General features: G+C 37.3%; 2 protein-coding genes across 9 annotated transcripts in view; one reads left to right on the plus strand and one right to left on the minus strand.

Moving 5' to 3' along the window:
- TXNDC16 (thioredoxin domain containing 16) overlaps positions 1-24,108 on the minus strand; it is a 460,012-nt gene extending 435,904 nt beyond the window's left edge. For 3 of the 6 annotated variants that reach the window (XR_010137039.1, XM_054530668.2, XM_063715845.1), the window contains exons 1-6: positions 23,819-24,108; positions 15,794-15,903; positions 14,925-15,160; positions 13,904-13,986; positions 9,148-9,221; positions 8,266-8,340 (exon numbers count right to left, since the gene is read on the minus strand). Coding sequence is in view for 5 of the 6 variants with exons in the window: in XM_054530668.2 (XP_054386643.2) it covers positions 8,266-8,340; positions 9,148-9,221; positions 13,904-13,986; positions 14,925-15,084 (392 nt within the window). In the remaining variant the exon portion in view is untranslated. Of the gene's footprint in view, positions 1-8,265; positions 8,341-9,147; positions 9,222-13,903; positions 13,987-14,924; positions 15,230-15,793; positions 15,904-17,690; positions 22,823-23,654 lie in introns of those variants that run through there. The other 3 variants (XM_054530667.2, XM_024232060.3, XM_054530666.2) reach the window with 3 other exon arrangements.
- A 231-nt stretch (positions 24,109-24,339) lies between these two features.
- The window catches only part of GPR137C (G protein-coupled receptor 137C), an 84,334-nt gene continuing 82,503 nt past the window's right edge, over positions 24,340-26,170 (plus strand). Inside the window, exon 1 of one of the 3 annotated variants that reach the window (XM_024231722.3) lies at positions 24,340-25,095. In XM_024231722.3, coding sequence (XP_024087490.1) covers positions 24,652-25,095 — 444 coding nt within the window. In that variant the 5' untranslated portion in view covers positions 24,340-24,651. The remainder of the gene's footprint in view (positions 25,096-26,170) is intronic. The other 2 variants (XM_063715847.1, XM_063715848.1) reach the window with 2 other exon arrangements.

Below are 26,170 nucleotides of genomic sequence, written 5' to 3' on the forward strand. Positions count from 1 at the left end.
ATAATTTATTTATTACATTTATATATTATATATTTATATTACATATATTTATATATATCATATATTTATATTATATATTTATATATCATATACTTATATTATATATATTTATATATTATATACTTATATTATATATATTTATATATTATATACTTATATTATATATATTTATATATTATATACTTATATATATTTATATATTATATACTTATATTATATATATTTATATATTAGATATATATTTATATCATATATATTTATTAGATATATATTTATATTATATATTTATATATTAGATATATAATACATTTATATAAATATATATTTATATTATATATATTTATATAATACATATTTATATATTTATATATATAAACTTATATATATCTATAATATAAATATATATTTATATAATATATAATATAAATTTATATAATATATTATATATTCATATTATATATAATATATTCATATATTTATATTATATATTATATATTTATATATTTATATATTATATATATTTATATTATATATTATATATTTATATAATATAATTATATATAATATATACTTTTATATATAACATATTTATATTATATATCATATATTTTTATATATAATATATATTTATATTATATACTATATATATTTTTATATATAATATATATTTATATTATATATTATATATATTTTTATATATTATATATTTATAAATATATATTATATATTTTTATATAATATATATTTATATATTATACATAATATATATTATATATTATATATTATATATATTTATATATTATATATTATATATTATATATTTATATATTATATATTATATATATTCATATATTTATATTATATATAATATATTTATATATTATATATTATATATTTATATATTATATATGTATATATTATATATAATATATGTATATATTATATATAATATATGTATATATTATATATTATATATTATATATGTATATATTATATATTATATATGTACATATGTATATATTATATATTATATATGTATATATTATATATTATATATACTATATGTATATATTATATATTATATCTTTATATATTATATATATTATATATTATTTATATATGATATATAATATTATATAAATATATATTATATAATATATATTTATATATGATATATTATATTCATATACAAATATATAAATATTATATTATATAATATATTATACATTTATATAATATATATTTATATATTTTATATTTATATAATATATAATAGATTGTAGATTATAGATTTATATAATATATATTATAAATTATAGATTATAGATTTATATAATATACATTATATATTATATCTATAATATACAGTATATATTATATCTATAATATACGGTTATATATTATATATATAATATACGGTTATATATTATATATATAACCGTATGGTTATATATTAAATATATAACCGTATGTTATATATTATATATATAATATACGGTTATATATTATATATATAATATAGTTATATATTATATATATTTATATAATATACAGTTATATATTATATATTTATATAATATACAGTTATATATTATACATTTTTATATAATATACAGTTATATATATTTATATTATATGTATTATATATTATATATTTATATATTATACATATTTATATTATATATTTATATATTCTATATATAATATATATTTATATTATATATATTTACATATATTATATATTTATTATATATTTATATATTTATATTATATATTTATATATTAGATTATATATTATATATTTATATTGTATATATTTATATATTATATATTTATATTATAGATAGTTATATATTTATATATATTTATATTATATATTATATATTTATATTATATATGTATTTATATATATTTATATTTATATATTTATGTTATATATTTATATATTATATATTTATATTATATATATTATATATAATTTTTATATATTATATATAAATATGTATAATATATTATATATTATATATAAATTTAATATATAATATATAATATAAATTATATATAGTATATTATATATTATTGTATATATATTATATTATTATATATTATATATAAATGTATATATTAATTAAATATATATTAATATATTATATATAATAATATATTATATATAATACCTAGTATATATATGTGTGTGTGTATATACATATATACAAAAAATACCTAGGTATATTATGTGTATATATGTTACACCTCTTGTATAATAGATAAGATATATTTTTTTATATATATTATATAAGAACATATCAGTATATGTCTGTATACGTCAGTGTGTCTCTGTGTATTAGAAGATAACAGAAGAAAAAATTCATTTACAATAGAAAAAAAGACATAAAATCTCCAGTAATAAATTTAAGTACGCAGGCATATATTTTTAAAAAGCATTAAAACACTGCTAGAATCAAAAGAATGAAAAGACAAGCCACAAACTGGCTGGTGTGGGGGAAAATACTTGCGAAAAATATATCTGATAAAGCACTGTTACCCAAAATATACAAAACTCAACACGAAAACAAACAACCCAATTAAAAAATGAACCAAAGACCTTAACCTCATGATAGATAGACAGATGGCAAATAAGCATATGAAAACATCCTCCACATCATATGTCATCAGGGAAATGCAAATTAAAACAACAAAGAGATACCACTATATACCTATTATGCTAGCCAAAATATGGAACACTGACAACACCAAATGCTGACAAGGATGTGGAACAACAGGAACTTTCATTCATTGCTGGTGGGAATGCGAAATGGTACAGCCACTTTGGAAGGCAGCTAGCAATGTTTTATAAAACTAAACATAATCTTACCACACAGTCCAGCAATCACACTCCTTTCATGTTTACCCAAAGGAGTTGGAAACTTAGGACTACACAAAAACCTATATATGGATGTTAATAGCAACTTCATTTATAATTGCCAAAACTTGGCAACCAAGATGTCTTTCAGCAGGTCAATGGTTAAACTGTGGTATATCCATTCAGTGGAATATTATTCAGTGATTAAAAAAATGAACTATCAAGCCATGAAAAGACATGCAGAAACCTTAAATGCATATTACTAAGTGCAAGAAGCCAAGATGAAAAGGCTACATGCTGTATGATTCCAACTACATCACATCTGGAAAAGACAAAAACTACAAAGATAGTAAAAAGATCAGTGGTTTGTAGGGGAGAGAGGAAGGGATGAACAGTTAGGCACAGAGCATTTTGGGGGCAGTGAATCTATTCTGTATGACACTAATGGTAGAAATGTGTCATACATTTGTCAAAACTTATAGAATGTAGAACACAAAGAGTGAAACTTTAATGTAAACTATGTACTTTAGTTAATAATATGTCAATATTGGTTCATCAATTGTAACAACTGTACCACACTAATGCAAAATGTTAATAATAGGGAAAACTATACATAAAGGAGGAGATATACTCGAATTTTATGTACTATCTGCTCAAATTTCTGTAAATTTTTCAAGTTTCTGTACATCTAAAACTGCTCATAGTCTGACTTTGTTTCTTAAAAATCCCAAAAATGGGTGAATTCATTTATAACAATGGAATAAGGGAAAGGTAGTACAACTTAAAATCCAGAAGTCAAAAAAGAAAAAATAAATTTGACCACATAATTTTTTGAAGAACACAATAGGGAAATTCAAAAGACAAATGAAAAACTTGAAAAAAAAAAGTTTTACAGTTTGTGCTTTATATAAGGAGAGCTCCTAGAAACTAATAAAAATAAAGTTTAAGCTGAGTGTGGTGGTGTGCACCTGTACTCCCAGTTATTCCAGAGGCTGAGGTGGGAGGATCCCTTCAGGTTAGGAGTTTGAGGCCACAGTGTGATATAATTGCACCTGTGAATTGCCAATGCACTCAAGCCTGGGGAATACAGCAAGACCCCATCTCAAAATAAATCAAGTTTAAAACATAATTTAAAAATGGACAAAAGTTGTCAAGCAACAGTTCAAATCTTTTTTTTTTTTTTTTTTTTTTGAGACGGAGTCTCACTCTGTCACCCAGGTTGGAGTGCAATGGCGCGATCTCGGCTCACTGCAAGCTCCACCTCCCGGGTTCACGCCATTCTCCTGCCTCAGCCTTCCAAGTAGCTGGGACTACAGGCGCCCGCCACCACGCCCGGCTAATTTTTTGTATTTTTAGTAGTGACGGGGTTTCACTGTGTTAGCCAGGATGGTCTCGATCTCCTGACCTCGTGATCTGCCCACCTCGGCCTCCCAAAGTGCTGAGATTACAGGCGTGAGCCACCGCACCCGGCCAGTTCAAGTCTATTTTTATGAGTAGTATGCAACTGTAAGAGTACAACAGAGAAAAAAAAAACTGCTAGCCAGGAACTGGGTATTTCAAACTGATGGTTTTAGCATCCAAAAGTAAGAAGATAGGTTGTTCCTCATGGCAATTTGCAAGGTACAGCTAAGGGACAGCATACTGTTTGGCATAGTTCTTTAACATTGTAAATATCATTACTGGGAAATTTTATAAAATACTGTATTACATAAGTCATTTTCTCACATTTTTAAACAAAAATGAGGACACTGCCTCTTTGGAATTCTACTTCCTTGACATTTTTTTTTTCTCTCAGTTTCTTCTCTTAATTGGTGGTATTGCCCTAGGATGCTCCCTGGCTGACCTATATGTTGACAACACCTGGATGTACACTGCTCTAAGGCTCAAACTCCTATAGATGCCTGACTGAGGCATGATGGACTTTCCACTTGCTACAGTAGACTCATATTCTGTAAATTTGCTCTTCTTCCTTGCCTATTTCAGATGGTGATCAGACTAGATCTGGGTAGCATGAGGTAAGAAAGAAGAGATCAAGAATTAACAAGTTTTTGTAGTTCTACTGTTACCAAATTAACGATTACCAAGTCCAGCTAATTTCACCTCCTAAGCATTAAAAAGAAAATCCCCGCTTTGCTGTATCTACTTTGCCTCCCTAGATTATGCAATGGTCACAGAATGGTTTATACATGTGCTCAAACCCCATAGACATATCTCACATCCACCAGAAAGATCTCTCAAATACTAATCTGATCACATCACTTGCCTGCCTACAGCTCTTTGCTGGGCAATCAGGTGTTAATGTGGTCAATCAGAACAACAAGCCAAACTAAAAGTAATAATCAAGGTTTCATTTACTTACTAGGAAAGTGCAAACAAGATGCAAAAAAGAGAGGTGCTGGCTCAACAATGTTAAATTTTTCATCCCTTGGAATGACCACAGGCAAGGGTCAGGTGGATACAGTGCAGACACAAGGAATCATCTCATTCCAAGGAGTCTCAAACAACAGGCCCCACTTCTTTATGGACCCATGGACTTGAGGGAACAAAAGGGGTCTGGGGTAAGAGTGGAAAGGCCCTGACTCAAAGATAAGAAAAGCACCTTAGCCAAGGGCTCTGGTAAGGAGGCCTCAAAATGGAGGTAGCGGGGCTAGGAATGCAGATGCACACATAAGCATAGGGGCCCGAAGGATTAGGAGAGGAATAGGCCTATGTCCTTGACCTCAATTTTCTCTAGAAAACTGCAATGTACTGCTTATGTGCCAAGTGTGGTATGGTGAGGGCAGCTTCCCCCTGTGAGGTTTGTCAGGCATAGCCTTGGAATACTGCATATGATCAGGCCTGAAAGATCACATAAGGATTTTGGCCTATAGCTGGACTCTTCACTTTTCAGTGGTTACCCAAAAGCCTAAACTTATACAGAGGGAAAACAAAAATTCCCTTCCTCTGACCCCATGTCTACTTTTCTACTCTTATCTCCTGCTTCACATTTTATACTCTGGCAAAACCACCACCTTCTCCCAACTACTTCTAACCTCTATGACAAGCTTGTCCAACCTGTGGTTCATGGGCTGCATGCAGCCCAGGACAGCTTTGAATATGGCCCAACACAAATTCGTAAACTTTCTTAAAACATTATGAGATGTTTTTGCAATTTTTTTTTAAGCTCGTCGGCTATCATTAGTGTACTTTATGTGTGGACCAAGACAATTCTTCTTCCGATGTGGCCCAGGGAAGCCAAAAAAAGTATTGAACATGGCTGCTCTGTGTCTTTGTCACAAAGTTCCTCTCGCTTTTCTCACCTTCCCCTTCTTCACCAAGCACTTATCCTTTAACATTCATCCCTACTGCCACTTCCTTCAGGAAGCCCACTTAATAAATATTCACCCTCATTCTAGACATGAGTAACTATTCCCTTCTCTGTGGATCCATTAGCCCTTATGCATACATACTTCTACTATTTTACTTATCACATAATAATATTTTCTGTTTCTCTGTGCAACACTAAATTCCTACAGAACAGAAGCCACATCCTATTCTGTTTTTTATAGCCAATGTCTAACAAGTGTCTGGCACACAGCAGGAACATGGGGAAAAATCTATTTGTGGAATTCGTGTTCTATAAATTAGCATTAATACAGCACTAAGAACAGGACACTACTAAAGCAGGACTGAATGAGCTGAGCCTCACGGGGTAACCAGTTTAGATAACAGGGTCCTCGGTCCTCTCCATGTCTAGGGCCAGCTGTTTCAAAACCACCTTGTCATCAAGTTGTTCAATGTGGATACGCCACTCCAGGATTTGGTGTCAAATTTGGATTCATACTTTATGAAAAGACTTCTTTTTCTGTTTCTTCACCCCCATTTCTGGGTCAAAGATAGTCATCAGGTGTCCACTGGAAAAACAGCTGCTAACTAGTAAGCTTCCTGAGAACAAATGTCATATCTATTACTTGGACTTTTTGCTAAGCTTCACAGAACCCCCACCATCAAGATAGCTACCCCTCTGTCCCAGGAAAGGGATTCCAAGGAATTCCTTCCTCAAAAGACCATCTTCGCTCATTATGATTGGCTCCTTAGTCTACAAGTATCAGGGCCCATGGTTGTCAGGAATTTCTAAAGGCCTTTTGTTAACATATTATTGGGACTGGAACATTTGTAAAGTGATAAGCACAACTTTTCACCTGTAAGTTTTGAATTTCCAGGAGTTAAACTACCAATTTTTGTAGGTAAGAGAGGAAGAGGAGACCCAAGCAGAAAAAGACAGCCAATGTCAGCAAAGGTCTTAGTGGACAACAGGCTTATAACATTAAATTAGAAAAGTCCATGTAAACCTGTGTCCTTAACAAGTCATATTTTCTAGCTCTGTTACCAAAGAGACTATCAGACTTAATTCAGGGGAAGATTCCAAGAATGGACCCCAGATAGACCTAAATACCAGGCCTGGAGATTCCAGGCCAGAAAACTTAAACTTTCTCTCAGTAAACACTGAGGTATGTGTTGGGACAAACTCTTTCTGTACTAACTGAGCAAGCCCAGAGCTAGAGAATCCAGAAAGAAACCCAGCTGGGATAAGAAGAAAGCCAGGTACTTTAAAAATGCCAGCGAGAATAACAAAGATGAGTGGTGCATGCCTGTAGGTCCCAGCTACTCAGGAGCCTGGGAGGTGGAGGTTGCAGTAAGCCAATATCATGCCACTGTGCTCCAGCCTGGGAGACAGAGTAAGACTCCACCTCAAAACAAAAAACAAAAACAAAAAAAAAAACAAAGATGAGCTTCCTACCTGGTACTATGGTCTAAATGTTTGTATCTCCCCAAAATTCATATGTTGAAATCCTAACTGCCAATATGATGATATTAGGAGGTTATAAGGGCAAAGCCCTCATGAATGAGATTAGTGCTCTAATAAAAGAGACCCCAAGAGAGCTCCTTTATCCCTTTCATCATGTGAGGACACAGGGAAAAGATGACCAGCTATAAACCAGGGGCCCTCACCCAACACCAAATCTGCCAGTGCTTTGATCTTGGACCTCCCAGATTCCATAACTGTGAAAAATAAATTTCTGTTGTTTATAAGCACCCAGTCTACTGTATTTTGTTATAGCAGCCTGAACAGACTAAGATACCTGGCAAAATCCTCACTCCTCCAGTTAGACCTCACTCAATGTGGTTTTGTTGAGTCATCTCCTACTCTTATAAAACTATCTCCATGTTTCTGTATCCTTTGCCATTAAAAAAATTTTTAGATCCTCGATGTGGGAAGATAGATTAGTAATTTGTGTTAAATTGTTGCCTACAAATATAATGTTAAAACCCTGAAATATTTTAATGAATTGTGGTTATTTAAAATGATATCAACAGATAACTAACAAGTAAACAAATGAATGGGTAGCCCCTGTACTTACAAGAGAACATGGGCGACAATGGCATTCACATCAAACAAGGTGTCAGTAGGGAATTCTCTGAGCAATATGTTGCCCCTATAAAAAGTTTAAAAACAGATTAATATTTAAAAACACAAAAAATATTTCCTTAGAATTCAATTTACTTGTCTATCAAATACATTAGCTTATATGGTCTTTGATGTTACAGCCTGTGTCTTGTCAACATACTCCACATACCTGCTAGCATCCTGGCACATAATACATTCTCAATAAATATATTAACTTTGAAAAGCCTAGGTTCTGTACCTGGCAAAAAGGCTAGAAAAAAATATGAGTCCAAACAAGGATTCCTACCAGTCTCCCCAACTCACAATAACACACACACACACACACACACATAAATTCCCCAAATTGGGCTGGGAAGAAGGCAGGAAGGAAAAAGAAGTGTCTTCAGAAGGTCCCTGAGGAAACAGGACCTCTCCCAACTTCTTCGGCCAAATCCCAAGGATTTGAGAAACCTCAGGTAGATCAAACCCAAGTGCAGAGAGATTGGCAGATCTCTCAAAAATAAAGTACATTTATTTCACACCCAAATGTGGACCTGACATATCTACCCAGAACATTAAATTTGGTAAGCACTTGCTTACCAGGCATTTGTTGTAGGAGTTTACACAACAGCCTCACAAAACAACCTTGTGATGTAGGTATTACTCTCTGTTTTATAAATAAGGAAGTTAAAGTACAGAGAGGTTAGGTAACAAATCTATTACTTGGACTTTTGGTTAAGATTTACATGATCCCCCCTACGTATGACTTTATTCTAGCTCAGTGATATTTTACATATTTGAATATTCTAGAAGTATAGCTTTGTATTTGTCCAGCACACTCAGGAAAATAGCTTACTTGAATAAATATGCTTTCATCAAATCCTTTTCTTTTCCACAGTATCTTGATATTTCTTCTTTGACACAATTAACCTTTAAAAGAGTATACTTAAGTTTTAGCATATATATCAAAAGGTCAAGTTTCTTGGTTGGGGAAACAAGAAGGAGAATTAAATATTACAGTTTGTTGCAGGTCAAATTTTATACTTTACTTTTTTTTCTGATTTGTATGCTATAATTGTTCACATATTCAAGTGCATGAGATAACCCAGAGAAAGGCACTATTTCTGAATTCAGTCTCATGGAACAAGTATGTGGTAACCAGGTAGAAAAGGAAGGACACATTTAAGGCAAGACAAAAAGTATGAGCAATAGCCAGGAAGCACAAAAGTGAGTGCTAACTTGGGATGATGAAAGCATCTCAGCAGGTGGAACATAGAGATAGCAGATACTGCTGGTTTCCCACCTAAAATCTATCCTTCCCTTTTGTTTACTAACAGAACTTTGCTAAAAGCAAGTGTTTCATTAAAAGGCTTTCCCAGCCTCCCCAACAGCCTGCAATGGCTAAATGGTGTTTGGAGGAGTCACTGGGATGAAACTCCTAAAAGGCTCTTAAAAGCGGGCTGACTGATACTTCTGCTCTTTTCACTCCTTCTTGACCAAAAATAGGTAAGACAGCTGGAGTACCAACAGCAATCACGGACCATAAGGCATCTTTAAAGAAGCTACTTGCTAAGAATGGTACAACAAAAACAATGAACTAAGTCAATGATGATGTCAGAGCAGCCATACCAGCCCTGGATAGCTTATAATCTGAACTCTAAGTGAAAAAAAATATACAATAACAATCTTGGCAACAACATGAAGATAAATAGAAGGCAAAAGAACACAAAGATAAGGAGAGTTTAAAAGAATATCACATTAGTGTAGGTCATGGATGACTTGGATGAGAAGTAAAGCCAAAAAGGACAGAAGACATTCAAAAGGCTTTTTACAAATACAATACATAAAACTAGGGAGAAGACTGAGCATGTATATGCAGATTGAGATAGAGGAGGAGAGGAAAGAGAAAAAAAGAATGAAGCGATTTCTAGATGGGGCAAATGGAGAGCTACCAACGTTAACTAACCAAAACTAAGGCTAGAAGAATAGTTATTTTGTTTTGCATTTGGTAAGGCTTTTGTTTCTTTTAAGAGGGGGTTTTCCTGTTGTTCAATTTAATTTTAATAGGATTTGAGGAAGAAGAAGAAGAACTGGGGAAGCAACATTTGTTTAAAAGGCTACAAAACAGGAACTGACACTAAGAAATGAGAAATAGAGAATCAGAATTAAAGTCGGAGTATAGCCATAACCAAAAAGTAAATTTTAATATATGTAATTTAAAAAATTTTTTTAAGTTACAGCATAAGGATGGTTGGTATTATGACAATAGATGTGTCCATTCATTCATCAATTCAAAATACATTTGAACATCTATCATGTCAGTCACTGTTCTAGTCATTTTGGGTACAGGTAAGTTCCAAATAAAAATATTTAGCTTTAGAACAATGTAAGGTAGAGACAAGTTAAAAACTAATTAATATGTAGTGTTAAGTCCTATAAATAAAAAAATTGTAAGGGAATAGCATGTGATAGGGCATTTTAGAGAGGTAATCAAGGAAGGCTTCTCTGAAAAGGTGACATTTGCACAAAGAACTGAAGAAAGGCAGTAATGCATAAAAATATACAAATAAGTAAAAGAGATGAGTTCTAAGCAGAGGGGAAAATATCTGCAAAGGCCCTGTGGTTAACAGCACCTCCAGCAGGTTCAAATAACAGAAAGATGACCACTATCTATTAAGAACGAACTGAACAAAGTGGAGGGTCAGAAAATGAGATCAGAGACAAAGCCAGTGTCCACAACACTCAAAAGTTTCTATTTGATCATAATTGGAATGAAAGGACTTTCGCAACATGGTAGTGATGTATCCTGACACATCTGGCTACATATGGAGAAGAGTCTGTCATGAGACAAAGTGAAGGAAGAAAGGCCAGTGATTAGGAGGCTATTGTGGTTTCCCCAATGAGAAGAGATGGCAGGAAGAAGTAAAAATGAAGGTATAGGAAGTAGTCAGATTTGAAAAGTTCTCATAGCAGAACCAAGTAGTAGATGGATTACTTATGAGAGAAAGAAAAGTCAAGGATAACAGAGCTTTTTGTTTAAAATCTACTTTGATACACTAGATTTCTTCTGGTTATCACTTGTATATCTTTTTTTCCTTCCTTTACTTTGAAGATTTCTGAAACCTTTATTTTGAATGCATGTCTAAATATCATTGGTTAGGGAAACAAGAAGGAGAATTAAACATTACAGCTTGTTTCAGGTCAAATTTTGTACTTTACGTTTTTTTTTTTATTTGTATGCTATAATTGCTCACATATTCAAGTGCATGAGATAACCCAGAGAAAGGCACTATTTCTGAATTCAATCTTATGGAACAAGTAGGTGGTAACCAGGTAGAAAAGGAAGGACATATTTAAGGCAAGACATGTAGCCCTAAACAGCATACAGCTTTCTTGGGTTACTGTATCCAGCTTGACATTCATTGTCTTGACTAGAATACGTAGCCCATTTATATTTTAGCATTTTCTTCATCCTGCCTCTTGCTATCTTCTGAAAACAATCTTAAATGCTGCTTTTTGTGAAATCTTTCCCAATACCATCTGTGACTTTCCACCTCAAAAATCAAATATGGGCTTTCTTTCCTTTAAACTTCAATGGGCTAGGTGCGGTGGCTCATGCCTGTAATCCTAGCACTTTGGGAGGCTGAGGCAGGAGGAACACCTGAAGTCAGGAGTTTGAGACTAGCCTGACCAATATGGTGAAATCCCATCTCTACTAAAACTACAAAAATTAGCCAGGCATGGTGGCGTGCACCTGTAGTCCCAGCTACTCGGGAGGCTGCGACAGGTGAATTGCTTGAACCCAGGAGGCAGAGGTTGCAGTGAGCCAAGATGGCGCCACTGCACTCCAGCCTGGGTGACAGAGCGAGACTTGGTCTCAAAAAAAAGAAGAAAAAAAACTTCTATGGCACTTTATTTGTATCTCTCCTATTACAATGATCAGGTTCTGCTAGTTATTAAAATGACTTGTGAATGTGTTTTATCCTCCTTATTTAGGATACAAACTCTCCAAAGAAAAGGACAGGGGCTTAGTCATCTTTCTATCCAAAAGAAGATTATATATGGTAAGCCCATTTCAATCTCACAAATATTTACTCAGCACTGGGTGGTGGGAACTGAGCTAGGCACTCAACAAAGGTTTATCTCATTTGCCACTATCTCCTTTCTAGATAGAGCTCAGCATTCTCACTGTAAAATCAGGAGTTTCAGGCTGGGTACAGTGGCTCATGCCTGTAATCCCAGAATTTTGGGAGGCCAAGGCGGGTGGATCACCTGAGGTCAGGAGTTCGAGACCAGCCTGGCTAATATGGTGAAACCCCATCTCTACTAAAAATACAAAAATTAGCCAGGCATGGTGGCGCATACCTGTAATCCTAGCTACTGGGGAGGCTGAGGCAAGAGAATCGCTTGAACCTGGGAGGCAGAGGTTGCAGTGAGCCGAGATTGTGCCATTGCACTCCAGCCTGGGCGACAAGAGCGAAACTCTGTCTCAAAAAAAAAAAAAACCGGAGTTTCAGTTATGTTCGTCCATAAGGGCAACAGCTTGGGCATGGACCTTAGCATTCTATTCAAGTTACTATATGCACAGTTATTAGTGACAGTCTACCAGTTACTAAACAGTATGATTATCCCTTTTAAGTTTCCTACCAACCTACTACTCTGTTTCAATTTAAAATTTTATTCAGAGATCCTTGGAGATGATTGCCATTATCATTCTAGAGTGAGATCAGTTGTTCAAAGTTAATTGAGATCTCTATACGTACAGAATTGACACATTTAAAAAATAGATATTTTTAAAGGTGTACAGCCAATGTTAGTTAATGTTTCTATGCTGTCTGCTCTAGGAACTCTAGCTGCAGAGACCAAGAGCGACAATAGCCATCTCTTAGAAGAGGAAGGCTAATGAATTAAGAAAAAATGTACACAGAAAGTCAGGTAGACATTAACCAGAAAGAATTTAGTATCACTGGGTTACCCCTCATTCAGTTGTCTGATGTATAAAATCTAAGTTTAAATTAAATGAAAGGCTTACGTATCTATCTAATCCATGATGCATGTGGAAATTTTCTATAATACTCTATGGCAAATTTGAACATTTTTTGTGAAAAAAATTAAATATGTAATGTTGAGTTGTTATAACTTTGTTCTAAAAATAAATGCGAAAAAGTGAAACATAAACAATTATAAAGACTTAGAACAGAAAAAAATTATTTGGTTACCTCCATTTTGTTACTTCAGTTTATGCTAAAAAAATTTAAAAACAGCTGAATTGTGGCTACCTATTATGAAATATTCATTAGGCAAAACAAAACAGAACAAAAACCTAACTATAGGTTTGAAAAATGATACCATGGGCCCAATAGAATGGTTTATAACATAAAGTTAAATTCTAAGCTAAAAATTTTTAAACAGCTTTTTGTCCCCTCTATATGCAGTATGTTATGCAATAACCTGAAACTATCTTTCTGGGCTTCTGTTTATTCTTATGAAAAAAATACATTTCCAGTTTGGAAAAAGATATGAAATGGAAGTATTTTAAGATATTCAGTCTTAAGCCATAAAGTTGTAAGATGTTCGTCACTAATATTTTAGTAACATAAATATGTTTCTACCTTGGCAACTGAAATTCCATAGTCCTGCAGAGGTCTAACAGCCTCATTCAGTTCTTCAAGAAATACAGATGTTCTTGGGGAATCTAAAATAACAAATGTTTCATGAATGTTTATGAATTGCCCCTTAAAATGAATTTTAAAATCTGCAAACACAGAATAGATTCATTTGTCCAACTAGCATGCAACAACAAATAACTAAACATATCTCGTTACATATTTTCACACCTTTATTTTACTATTGCCTCATTATTCTTATTTCTGTTTTTATCATGATGTACTTTAACTTTGTAAATGGACCTTAAAAACTTCCTAAAACAATATAATAAATGTTTCGTTTAAACCTAACATTTGGCATTCTTCCTCCAAGTTTAATACCATATACACAACACACATGTACACATACAAAAACTTTCAAAATGATTTTAAAGTACCATTTTCTAATCACAATTATAATAAGGGAGCCAAAAGAAATGTGTACTCACTTCACTTATTAATTCCAAGAATAGTATTTTTAAGACATGAAGACTTGAATTTGACTATTTAAAAAATTATTAGTTATGCTCAATAGTTATATTAGTTAATTCAGTATAATTAACAATACAGCTAAAGCAGGGTATTAACCTAAAGCATTACATTAAAAGTTTTAAAAAACTTAAAATAGTTACACGCTAAAAACATGAGAAAGTATTCTTTCAGATGTTATGTTAGTAGCTAACTCTTATCTAGTATTTACTATGAACTCAGCATATAAGTAAAATCATTTAATCCTCACAACAAACTTATAAAGTACTATTTCTTCTGAACAGATGATGAAAGAAAAACACAGAGAAGCTAAGGGACTTAACCAAGGTCACACCACAGACTAAGTGGCAGGGGCCGGATTCAAACCCAGTCAGACATATTATAGTAACAGCTGTATAGCACATATTTTTAATCTTAACAGAAATCTCCCACTGAACTTATTGATTAAATAGCAATAAAAACATCACAAGAATCATGTTAGAATTTTAAAAATACTTACCAGCTTGACAAAAATAAGCTAAAGAGGCTTTTCCTGGTTGCAATGTACTAAAATATTTCTGAGGACTCAGTTCTGGTAAAGAATTTACTGTTGGCATGTAAAAAATGCACATTATGACAAAAGAGATCCCAACTCTAAAGACATCGAAGCCGGAAAACATTATCAGCTGCAGTTGTATCTGAGCGGAAGATTTTGTCTGTTTTTTCACTGCTGTGTACTGTTTCCTAAGACAACACCTGGCACAGAGAAGGTATTCAACGAGGGTTTGTTGAATGGATTTGTTAAATGAATGAATGTAGTAAAACCTACAAAATGAAAGTCATTAGTCACATCATTTGATTTTGCTAGTACTTTACTATATCATAAAAATTTGAGGGGGGACAATATATAACAACATTGACTTGAAAATACTATTGATTTTTGATACTTGCAAAAGATATCAAAACTACCTAGAAAATGCTCAATTTAGTACAGTATGTTAAGCTAATTTTCATTTTCAAGGGTTCTAAAATTAATTCTCAAACATTAACCAATCCATTTTTTAATTGGGCATTTTGTTTTTCTTTACCTATAGTTGATTATAAGAAATAATCAAATAATTATTTAATACCATTTAGATGGGAATGAGACATCCAAAATATGCCTAATATGTTTACTTTTACTTTAAATCCCCTAGAAGAAATCTATTAAAACAATGGAAGAACATTCCTTCTAAATATAAATAATTTGTAATGCCTATCCCTTAGATTTCTCTATACTGCTTAAAAATTTAAATATCTTTTTCAACTCATACTTTAACTTGATTCTATGTTCTGAAATCAAATTTGTTCTAGATATCCTCCTCTTATCTTCTTTCTTGGCGTACTTACTTCCATGCTGTCCTCTGTATCTGCTGTTAATTCTCTTTGTTTTCTATTTTGCTACTTTCAAATTTTTCTTGAACAACTTCAAGAAGTTTTCTACTGATGATCTATGTTATCTACATTTAAAAGAAGAAAGTTTAGAAAAATTAGTATAATATAAAAACAGTCATAGCTGTAGGTGAAAATTTTGTTTCAGTATTTTTAAAATTTCAAACAGGACCCATCTCTTTCAAATGCAAGCTCACTATCTCAAAATAGGCAATAGGAAAAAACAGCAAGAGATTATTTCTATATACTCATAAGGATAAAGGTAGACTTTTTCAGCAAAGAATAAAATAATAAAGAATTTGAAATGTATGAAAAATCATATTAAATTGAGTATTTACTCTGCTCATTCAATATTATCAATAAGCACGTAATATCTCTATCAAGCCAGTGTTCCTGAAAAAAAATAATGAAGTAATTACTCATTGGTTATTTCCTAATAATTCTGTTCTTCAGAGACAGTATATATCAAACAGTGAAAAAATTTGCCATCGATTTTTAATAATGAGTCAAGAGTTCAAAAACTCAAAGTAAAATGAGAAGCAAGAACTATAAGAGGTATATAAAAATGCAATTTTAATGACATAATTAAGGGGTATCATTGACATTAAAATTGATTATACATTATAACCATTTTAAACCAGCCTATTTTAAAGCTACTTTATATTAATAGGCATGTTTTAAAATAGGTCATCCACTATTTTCTTCATATTCTGAAGAAAATGCATGCATTTCTGAGGCTAAGAGAATAACTATATAACATTCATTACTATATATGAAATAACTATAACCTAATTAAACTGTACAACATGAAAAGCACAGGTGAAAGATTCCGTATAGAATATCACCTTTCCTGGCCTCCAGGTTATAATTTAACCATTTTAACACTAAATTGGACATTAGTATTAACATATTACTCTTTTCCCCTAGAATGTATTTTGTAGCACCAAAGGTCTAACCATACAACCAATGCTTAAATACTTTCCCATATTTCCTATCTCGTTGGCCAAAGAAGATTATATATGTGAAAGTACTGTGCTTTTAATCGGTTAGAGACATTGGTGATTGTTCTCACATGTTTAGAGTTAGGAACTCAGTAATAATCTCTGTAGTTTGTTCCATCTATGGTAAGATTTCATTACTTTAAAAATTACTTAAAGCAAAGAATACTGCATGGGTCAGATAGAAGGAGAAGTTATGTCTTCATAATGAAATAAATACTGAATAATGATTTAACCAAAACCATAACAACTGTTGAGAGAAAGGGAAGATAGAAAATAAGGAAACATGCAGCTAGGGCGGGAAAATAAATGAAAGAGAACTAAATTTTCAACTTTCACAAAACCAAAAACCAAGTTTATTGAAAATAGGACGGTCAATGCCAAAACAAACAGTGAGCAGTTGAAAGTAATCGGCTCTAAGGAAGAAGAAAGAGGGGAAAGGGAGTAGGGGAAGGATATGTATGTACCTTGTAGGGCCATGGAACAGTGGACATTTCACACGCATGGAAAATAAAATGCATTTGCTCAGAGACATGCTGTCCTCATAAAAAGATCTTAACTAAGGCAAGTGAATGTGGGGGTGGAAAGGGAATATCAGCAAGAGCAGAGTGAAAACAAAGATACAAAAGGTACTTGGTGACTTTTCTTTTTTTTTTTTTACCTCCAGTAATTAGAAAAGGGAATGAAAAACAATACTTGGCCAGCCACAGTGGCTCACGCTTATAATCCCAGCCCTTTGGGAGGCAGAGGCAGGAAGATCACTTGAGCCCAGGAGTTCAAGAGCAGCCTAGACAACATAGAGACCCTGTCTCTATAAAAAGTAAGAAAAAAAAATTGCCATGCATGGTGGCACACACCTGTAGTCTCAGCTACCACGGAAGCTAAGTCGGGAGGATCGTGATTGAGGCTGCAGTGAGCCATGATCATGCCACTGCACTCCAGCCTGGGTGAAAGAGGAAGACCCTGTCTAAAAACAAAACAAACAAACAAACAAAAACGTAATACTACAAAAATCTAGATATCAGAACCAAGTGATGAGTACCTTCGGAGAAATGTGGCCTTGTTACCTTGGTGTGATAGTTCATTACTATAGTTCTAGTTCTCCTTGCAGTTACTAATTACACTTAAGCTCCCTCCATCCTCCACCTCTGGGGGAGTTAGTTACGACCACCAGATGACTTACTGTGGCCAATAAAATGTGAGCAAAAGTGGCATCTGTCTCTTTCAGGCAACAGTTTCGGCAGCTAGTGTTAATAAAGCCAGGCTTTACAGTCTTCTGTTGCAGTCAAGAGAAATGCCCAAATGGTGTCTATTCTGTGAGCATGAGCATAACAGAGAACTCCCCGCTAATGTGTAATAAGCACGTGACATAGGAAGAAATAAACCTTGTTGTTTTAAGTCACTGAGATGGGAGGGGTTATTATAGCAGCATAAACTATTTTCTCTTAAGCTGTATATAAACTAGAAGTGAGATGCCACCTTAACAAAAACTCCAAAACACTGGCTGGGGCCAAGCAGCATAGAAACTGTTCTGGGTCTACTCAAGGAAACATTTATCAGACACTGGAGCTAAGCAAGTGACCCACATTAACAAGTTTGATAAAACTGTCACTACAGTAATTTGGAGGTGACATGTACCTGATTAACTTATAATGAATGTGTACCTAGGTTCCCGTGGCTAATGAACTTACTTATAGCTCTAAAAGAAGAGGTTGGAAGATAGATTAGTACTGTGTGATGGTTGCTGTTGGTGGTGTTTAACAAGGTATTAAAAGAAAAATACTCAGAGAGGAACTGCCATCCAAAAGACTAGATGTTCAAAACTTAAAACAATCCTTAGGCCCCCACCCGTGCATGGTCACAAAGCAAACTGACAAAACTGCTCAGCCACAGAAAGAGGCCAGAGGCCATATGCTCCAAAGCCAATTTCAGACGTGGCCAAGAATAACAAAAATGGAAGACCCTCACACAGGGCAAAGCCAAGGACCACGGAGAACTATGCTATAGGGCATGTGCAGAGTAAGAAGTATTTGTTACTCGTCTAAAATAATGACATAAATACAGAAATGGAGTGTAAATGTTTAGAACATTTTATAGCAATTTCACACAGTAATTTTATGTTTGTTGAATCTAATAATAATTTTAAAATTGGGCTTGTAAATTGATGTTCTTTATTTCACTTTTCCTGCAATTCATTTCTATTGTGTTAGATAAGAGCGTTGTTGTTGTTTCAACTGGCCTAGAGAACTCAGGGAACAGAACTAGAGCCCTAGCAACATCTGCCTAGAGAGATTTCAACTATAGATTGCCACAATCTAGAGTCTGGTGTGTGTTTTCCATTCTTCCTCTCTCTAAACAGGAACACTTACAGTTATCTCTCCCAGCGCTGCCTTATGTGTTCTACAGAGGGTGGCAGACAGATAACTTCTATCTAGACCAGTAAAGAGATGACCACTGCTGGGCATTACTCAGAGATCCTCAACTTTAGGCTTCACATAGTGAAGATGGTAATTTTGAATTACCTCCACCAGGAAAAGCCAAGGAAGAACTACATATACAAAGGAAAGCATTTGTTGACGAGAGACTGTTCAAATGTTTCTAGTTCTCTGCACGTTAAAATTATACATCTCACTTCCTTGAGTTAGGTATGGCCATGACTTGGCCAATGAAATGTGCAAGGTGACATGTACTTCTGGAAGCTTTTAAGAGTCAGTATACGTGTGCAATGAACCACAACACACTTTCCTTCTGCCATGATGACTGATAACACTCAAAATTAGGCCTTGTCTGTCAGCCCAAGTCCCAGAAAGAGAACACCATAGGGGAAAGCTCCCAGCTGATCCAGTGTAAAATAAACTATTATGTTACAGTTACTATGGGACTGAATGAAGGTGGAATGAATGCAGAAATGAACACAAAGACAAAATAATCTGTTTTAAAGAAGGCATCGGGGGCTCCTTGCTTCTAGTGAGCAAGGGCCTTGAGCTTCCACAACCCTTCATATTTATTGGGTAGCAAGAGCAGGGAGGAGCAGGTAACGGTTGGTCAGCTGCTTGATTTATCACAGGTTCACATGATTGCTAACAGGCTTCAGATGTTCCTGTAGATAATCACAAGAAACACTGCGCCTGGGGTGTGACTGGCCTTAGCATTCCTTCTGGGAGGCAGACGCAGTTTGTCAATTCGCCAACAACCTGCCTTCATGAGAAGTTTCCTGTTTGCTCATACAGCCTCCAGCGGTATACCGAGTTGGTCACCACCCTCATTCTTTCTGCCTCCAACACTATTAGGCCAGGCGCGGTGGCTCACACCTGTAATCCCAGCACTTTGGGAGGCCAAGACGGGTGGATCACCTGAGGTCAGGAGTTCGAGACCAGCCTGGCCAACATGATGAAACCTGTCTCTACCAAAAATACAAGAAATTAGCTGGGCATAGTGGCAGGTACCTGTAATCCCAGCTACTCAGGAGGCTGAGGCAGGAGAATCACTTAAACCCAGGAGGCAGAGGTCGCAGTGAGCCGAGATCACACCATTGCACTCCAGCCTGGGCAACAAGAGTGAAACTCTGTCTCGGAAAAAAATAAAATAAACTATTATTTTAAACTTCTAATGTTTCGGGGTTGTTTCCACAGTATAACCCAGTCTAGCACTATTAGTATACCTGGTCTTAGTAATGGGTAAAGGGATTATGACTTGAACATAAGAAGATGACTCTTTAAAATGCAATTGACTATTACCACAAAAGATGCCAATACTAAAAGACGGGAAAAGTAATAGGTAAATGTTTTCCATAGCATGTTTCCCAATACTACAGATACACCTCCCAGCTACATGTAGACTTTGATCCGTTGGGCTGGAAGAGGCCCTCAATTCTTCAGTATAATGGTCCTGCTGGCATGGATCAGAGTTGGCATATAAGATGTAACTTTTGTCTCATCCCTAAACTCTAAAGAAGTGTGTTTGCACAGCTCATTTAAATAATAGAAAGAATGAGTGACATGTAACTAAAGACTAATACAAGAGGGTAACAGCACTGTAAGAATGGCTCCGTGAGACAATAGTAGAAAAAGGGCTAAAGCGTGCACATAAAATGCTAAAGGCGACAAAAGTGTGTTTTGTTCAGCAACTGAATATTAAGCTCCAAAAGACATCAAGGAGGAAGCACTTCCAAGAGAAAACGCTAGTCTTCTTGTAAGGAGACAGTTATGAGGATTTGCCTTTGTGTTCCTTAGGCAGGTAGAACAGCTGGTAGCCCTCGTTAGCTCCACCAATCCCATTTTGGTATAGGGTACTGTATGCAATAGTAATTGACAAACAGTTCTGATTTTTTTTTTGAGACAGAGTCTCACTCTGTCACCCAGGCTGGAATGCAGTGGTACGATCTCCACTCACTGCAAGCTCCGCCTCCCCGGTTCATGCCATTCTCCTGTCTCAGCCTCCCAAGTAGCTGGGACTACAGGCGCCCGCCACCACACCCAGCTAATTTTTTGTATTTTTAGTAGAGACGGGGTTTCACTGTGTTAGCCAGGATGGTCTTGATCTCCTGACCTCGTGATCTGCCCACCTTGGCTTCCCAAAGTGCTAGGATTACAGGCATTAGCCACCATGCCCGACCCAAACAGTTCTGCTTTTAAATGTTTGAAAGACTACTGTGCTAGGGTCATCTGTCCTCTCAGAACACCAATATTAAATCTTTATGCATTTGGACACATTTAAATTTTAGAATAGCTGACACCAAGCTTTTCTAGGAAACCCTTGGTTAGTTCCCCCTTTATAGGCCTAATATTCCCTTATGATTAACCATAAAATTAATGGCTTTCCTTCTCAGAAAAGAAGGAAATTAACAACTGTAACTATTAAATAAATTGTATCAACATCTGCGGCCATCATACTCAGGAAAAAGACACACTTCATATTTTGCAACAAATGGAGAATATAATGCTTACAAAGTTCCCACAAGAACATTCTGTCTAAAGTCAGCTTACTTACAGTTTAATGCTGCTACTGGAGAACAGAACCTGCTCACTGACCCAGCCTCAAATAAAATGTTGATGAGATCTCAACACAGTTTAACATTTCAGACCCAAGGAGGCAATAAAAGGAGTCAACATCTCTCTCCTTTAGAGCCTTTTCAAAGCAGTTGGGAGGAAAATCCTCTACCTGCACCCTCACCCCCCCACCTCTACACACACACTCCCATCTCCAAAAAAAGAGAAAGGAGGCGGCTATCCAGACTTGCTCTTACTGACACAGGTGGCAGGTAAGCCTCACAGGCCAAGACCTAAAATTAGTATGGGTACTATCCAGATGTTTACCATCACTTTGAGCAGAGAATAGAGGAGAAAAAGAAAAACCCTTTTAAAGTCTATTGATGACTTGAAATGTGCACTTCAATGATTATGGAAGATGCAAATAGGCCATGGCAGAGAATATGTGGCGCCCTTGATTTTGACAAGTGCCTAAAATCACACAACTCTGATTTTATGCTTAATTTAAATACTTAAGCACATTACTGAAATCAATTATATCACTGCTGTCATGAGCATCCTGTCTCCTATTTGAAGATAATTGTGTACCGCCCTGACCACATTCTCTAAAAATACATGAGACGAACTTCTTAGGTTCCAATAAACATAAATCCTTCTCCAAAGCATAGATGTTGGATTAGGCCTGTTAACTTCTTAGAGCAAGCCATACCCTCTCATACACTGCACTCTCTACCTGCTCAGCTGAACGTTTCATCTGAGGGACGTCTAGATAACAGTGCCAGGCCTGTACATCTACCACAGTTTGTCAGCATACCTATAAGGAATCAAACCACGCTAGCATCTGGTACCTGGACAAACGACTGTCCCAGAATCTACAAAACAGGCTTTAAAGTTCCCTGTGGAATACTTAGCTAGGAAAAAAGACAGCAACACTCTTCTTGGGCAAAGCATATGACAAAGGCCAGCCTGGACAATACAGTGAAACCCCGTCTCTACCAAAAAAAAAAAAAAAAAAATCAGCCGGGCATGGTAGCTCCAGTGCCCGTAGTCCCAGCTACTTGGGAGGCTGAGGTGGGAGGACTGCTTGTGCCCAGGAGGTGGAGGTTTGCAGTGAACTGTCACTACAGCCTGGGCGACAGAGCGAGACCCTGCATGAAAAAAGGAAAAAAAAAAAGGCATAGGACAAAGGATGGTGAGGTAAGAAAAGCTGGGTCTTTGTTGCTCCAATAAACGTAGCAATGTCTTTCACAAGGATACTGAATTCGTAATATGCTGTATATTCTAAAGAAAACAAATTATTTCCTTTTAATTTTGCACTACTTGCTAATTTTATTCCCAAATAGGAAAAAAAAAAAAAAGTCAACAACTATGCGCCAGCAATATACGTTAGTCGATCTGATTATTCCTCGCTTCTTTACAGCAGTAACATAGCATGTATTTTCTCTCTCAGCCCCAGGAATAGCGCCACCATCTACCATACACAGGTCCCAGGCTTCAATACATGTGGAATTTAAACAGCACAGAATATTCTACTTCCTCTCCAGGCAATCATCATACTTACAAGTCTGTTTCTGCCTTTTTCCCAAAACTTAAGCCCAGAGCATCTTCCCAAATTCTACGTTTGAAAGAACCAGCTTCCCCCTGCTCACAGATCGCTTCAACATCCATCTGATACTACTACTACTCTTCCTTAAGAGACATTTCCCTTGGCCTTGGGAGGGGTCTTTCACTTAAGAGCTCCGATTCTCCCCGTCGCCCCTTTCCACCCCCTCGACCCACAAAGGGCTCCGGTGTTTCCCGCCGTTCATGCAGCGAAAAGAGAAGGCAAAATACCCTCAGGAGGCTCCAGGTGAGGCCCTTCGGTGCCCCAGAGGCGGGTGTCCTAAGTCAGACTCCGGAGCTGTGCAGTGCAGCCCTGGCTACAGAAAGCCGCTTCGTCTGAATCCCCGGGTCTGCAGGCAGAGCCCACAGCCTGAAGGGCCGGCGCTGTCACCTACCTGCCCGGGACCTGCGGGCGGGGACCTGGGCCGTTCCCGAGGCCGCGCGGCCAACAGTTCCCGCCGCTACGCGACGGAGGAGGAGGCAGAAGGCGGGGCCGTGCCAGACTAGCCGGGTAGCCTGAAACCACTTCGCCAACCTGCGAAGGCGTAACACTGCTCCCTCCCAGCCTCCGGCCGCCACCGACTCGGCGGAGTCGGCCTCCTGGGCAAAAAACAACCTGCGAAGCTCCTCCTTCTCCTCGTGCTCCCTACGCGAGGCACTCTCTAACCAATGGGAAACGCGGTGGGCGGAGCGAGAGTGACAGACGATTACAGAGTCCTCCCGCCGGCGCGAACGGGCGGTGCAGTAGCAGGGCCAATCAGCAGCGTGGGTGGGAAGTAAAGGGGAGGGAGACAGTAGGGAAATTACGCACCCAATCAGATCTCGGGGCCCTCGAGCGACGGGTCCTGCGGCCCGTGGCCTTCCGAGTGCGGCGCTCAGGGGGCGTGCCTGCCTAGGCCAATCGGCGCGAGCCCACAGTGCGGAGCGAGCGCCTCAAATGCTGGGGTTTCTCAGCTGATTGTCTCCAGCCGAGAGTTGTTTTTTGCAGCTACAGAGCCGAGCCGCAGCAGGAGGAGCCGAGACCCCCGGGGGGTGGGGGGAAAGAGGAGGCGGGGTCGAGGGGAGCCGCGGCTGCTCTGCGCTGGACTCCGGGTCCCGTCACGGCGCTTCCTGGGGTTAGAGGCTGGGGTGGGTGGGGGGTAAGGGGGCAGTCCTTCTCCCCTTCGACGGCGGCTCCGAGTCCAGCCCCTTCCTTCCCGCGCTCGCTCGCCCGGCCCCCAGCCCCCTCATGAGGGTGTCCGTGCCGGGTCCGGCGGCCGCTGCCGCCCCCGCAGCCGGCCGCGAGCCTTCCACGCCCGGCGGGGGCGGCGGAGGCGGAGGCGCCGTCGCTGCCGCCTCAGGCGCCGCGGTGCCGGGCTCCGTGCAGTTGGCGCTGAGCGTCTTGCACGCCCTGCTCTACGCCGCGCTGTTCGCCTTTGCCTACCTGCAGCTGTGGCGGCTGCTCCTGTACCGCGAGCGGCGGCTGAGTTACCAGAGCCTCTGCCTCTTCCTCTGTCTCCTGTGGGCAGCGCTCAGGACCACCCTTTTCTCTGCCGCCTTCTCGCTCAGCGGCTCCCTGCCCTTGCTCCGGCCGCCCGCTCACCTGCACTTCTTCCCCCACTGGCTGCTCTACTGCTTCCCCTCCTGTCTCCAGTTCTCCACGCTCTGTCTCCTCAACCTCTACCTGGCGGAGGTAAGGCGGGAGGGCCGGCATGCGGGGCCCGGGCGGGTGCGCGGGGCCACCAGGATCAACTCCCGCTGAGGACTAGCGGGGGCGGGGGGTGGGCAGCGAGAGGCGGACTGGAAACCAGCCTGGGGAAACTGAGGCACACCTGGAGTGTGAGCCAGTGTTTTCGCCTTAAACTTAAGTGGCTGATTGGCTTGATTACTGAGGGGTCCTGGGCTAGGGGGTGAGTGAGTGAGAGTGTGTGTGTCTGACAACTTAAAACAGCAACGGAACGAACCCTTTGTTCGGTGTTCTGGTCCTCCGAGGTAAGGCGTTGGTGGCACCAACAAAGTGGCATCGCAAGAAGTAGCAGCCCCGGTGGCTCTGCCGAAGCCGGACTATGTTGAGGGAGGTTGGATGCTGAGGTAGCAGCAGCTCTGCTGAAGCTGGACTGCTGCCAGCCATTACGTCACCAGGCAGAGCTGTTCCTCTGCTATTGTTGCTGCGTTTCTTTTATTAGAAGCTTATATTCCCTCCTGCATCTCCTTTCCTGTGGCTCGATAAGCCTCACACAAATTTCGTTCGATAGTTCCCCAGCAGGGTTGATGATCAATAACCAATGCTGAGGATCAGGATAAGGACCTCCATAAAGCCCTTAATGTTTGCCCCAGTTGCTTCATGCTTTAGCGGTTTATCCTACCTCCTATTAGCATAGTCTTTTTTGGAGCTAATTAAGAGAAAAAATATACTAGCTCAACCTGTGCCTATTGCAGAAACAAAACCACCAAACTGTTTTTGCAATAACTTGCTTAATATCTGGAACCTAATCACACCCCCTTTCTCTTTTATGGGGAATTGCTGGTTGGATTGCATTGTTCTGCAGCGCTTAGGTATTTGACCCATTTCAAACAGGTTTGGGAGTGTAAGGTTGTCAATCACGTGTGTCAGCTTGTGGTATTTAAGCCATAATATTTTAAGAATTTCCCCCAAAAAAGTCCTCCTTCCCACCAAAAGAAAAGCTTGAGGAGGGGAGGAAGCAAGGTGACATCATATGCTTAATACAGACTAGTATAGAATAATATTGGCCTATGCAGCTAATCCT

Source organism: Pongo abelii, chromosome 15, assembly GCF_028885655.2.
Source record: "Pongo abelii isolate AG06213 chromosome 15, NHGRI_mPonAbe1-v2.0_pri, whole genome shotgun sequence".
Taxonomy (NCBI): domain Eukaryota; kingdom Metazoa; phylum Chordata; class Mammalia; order Primates; family Hominidae; genus Pongo; species Pongo abelii.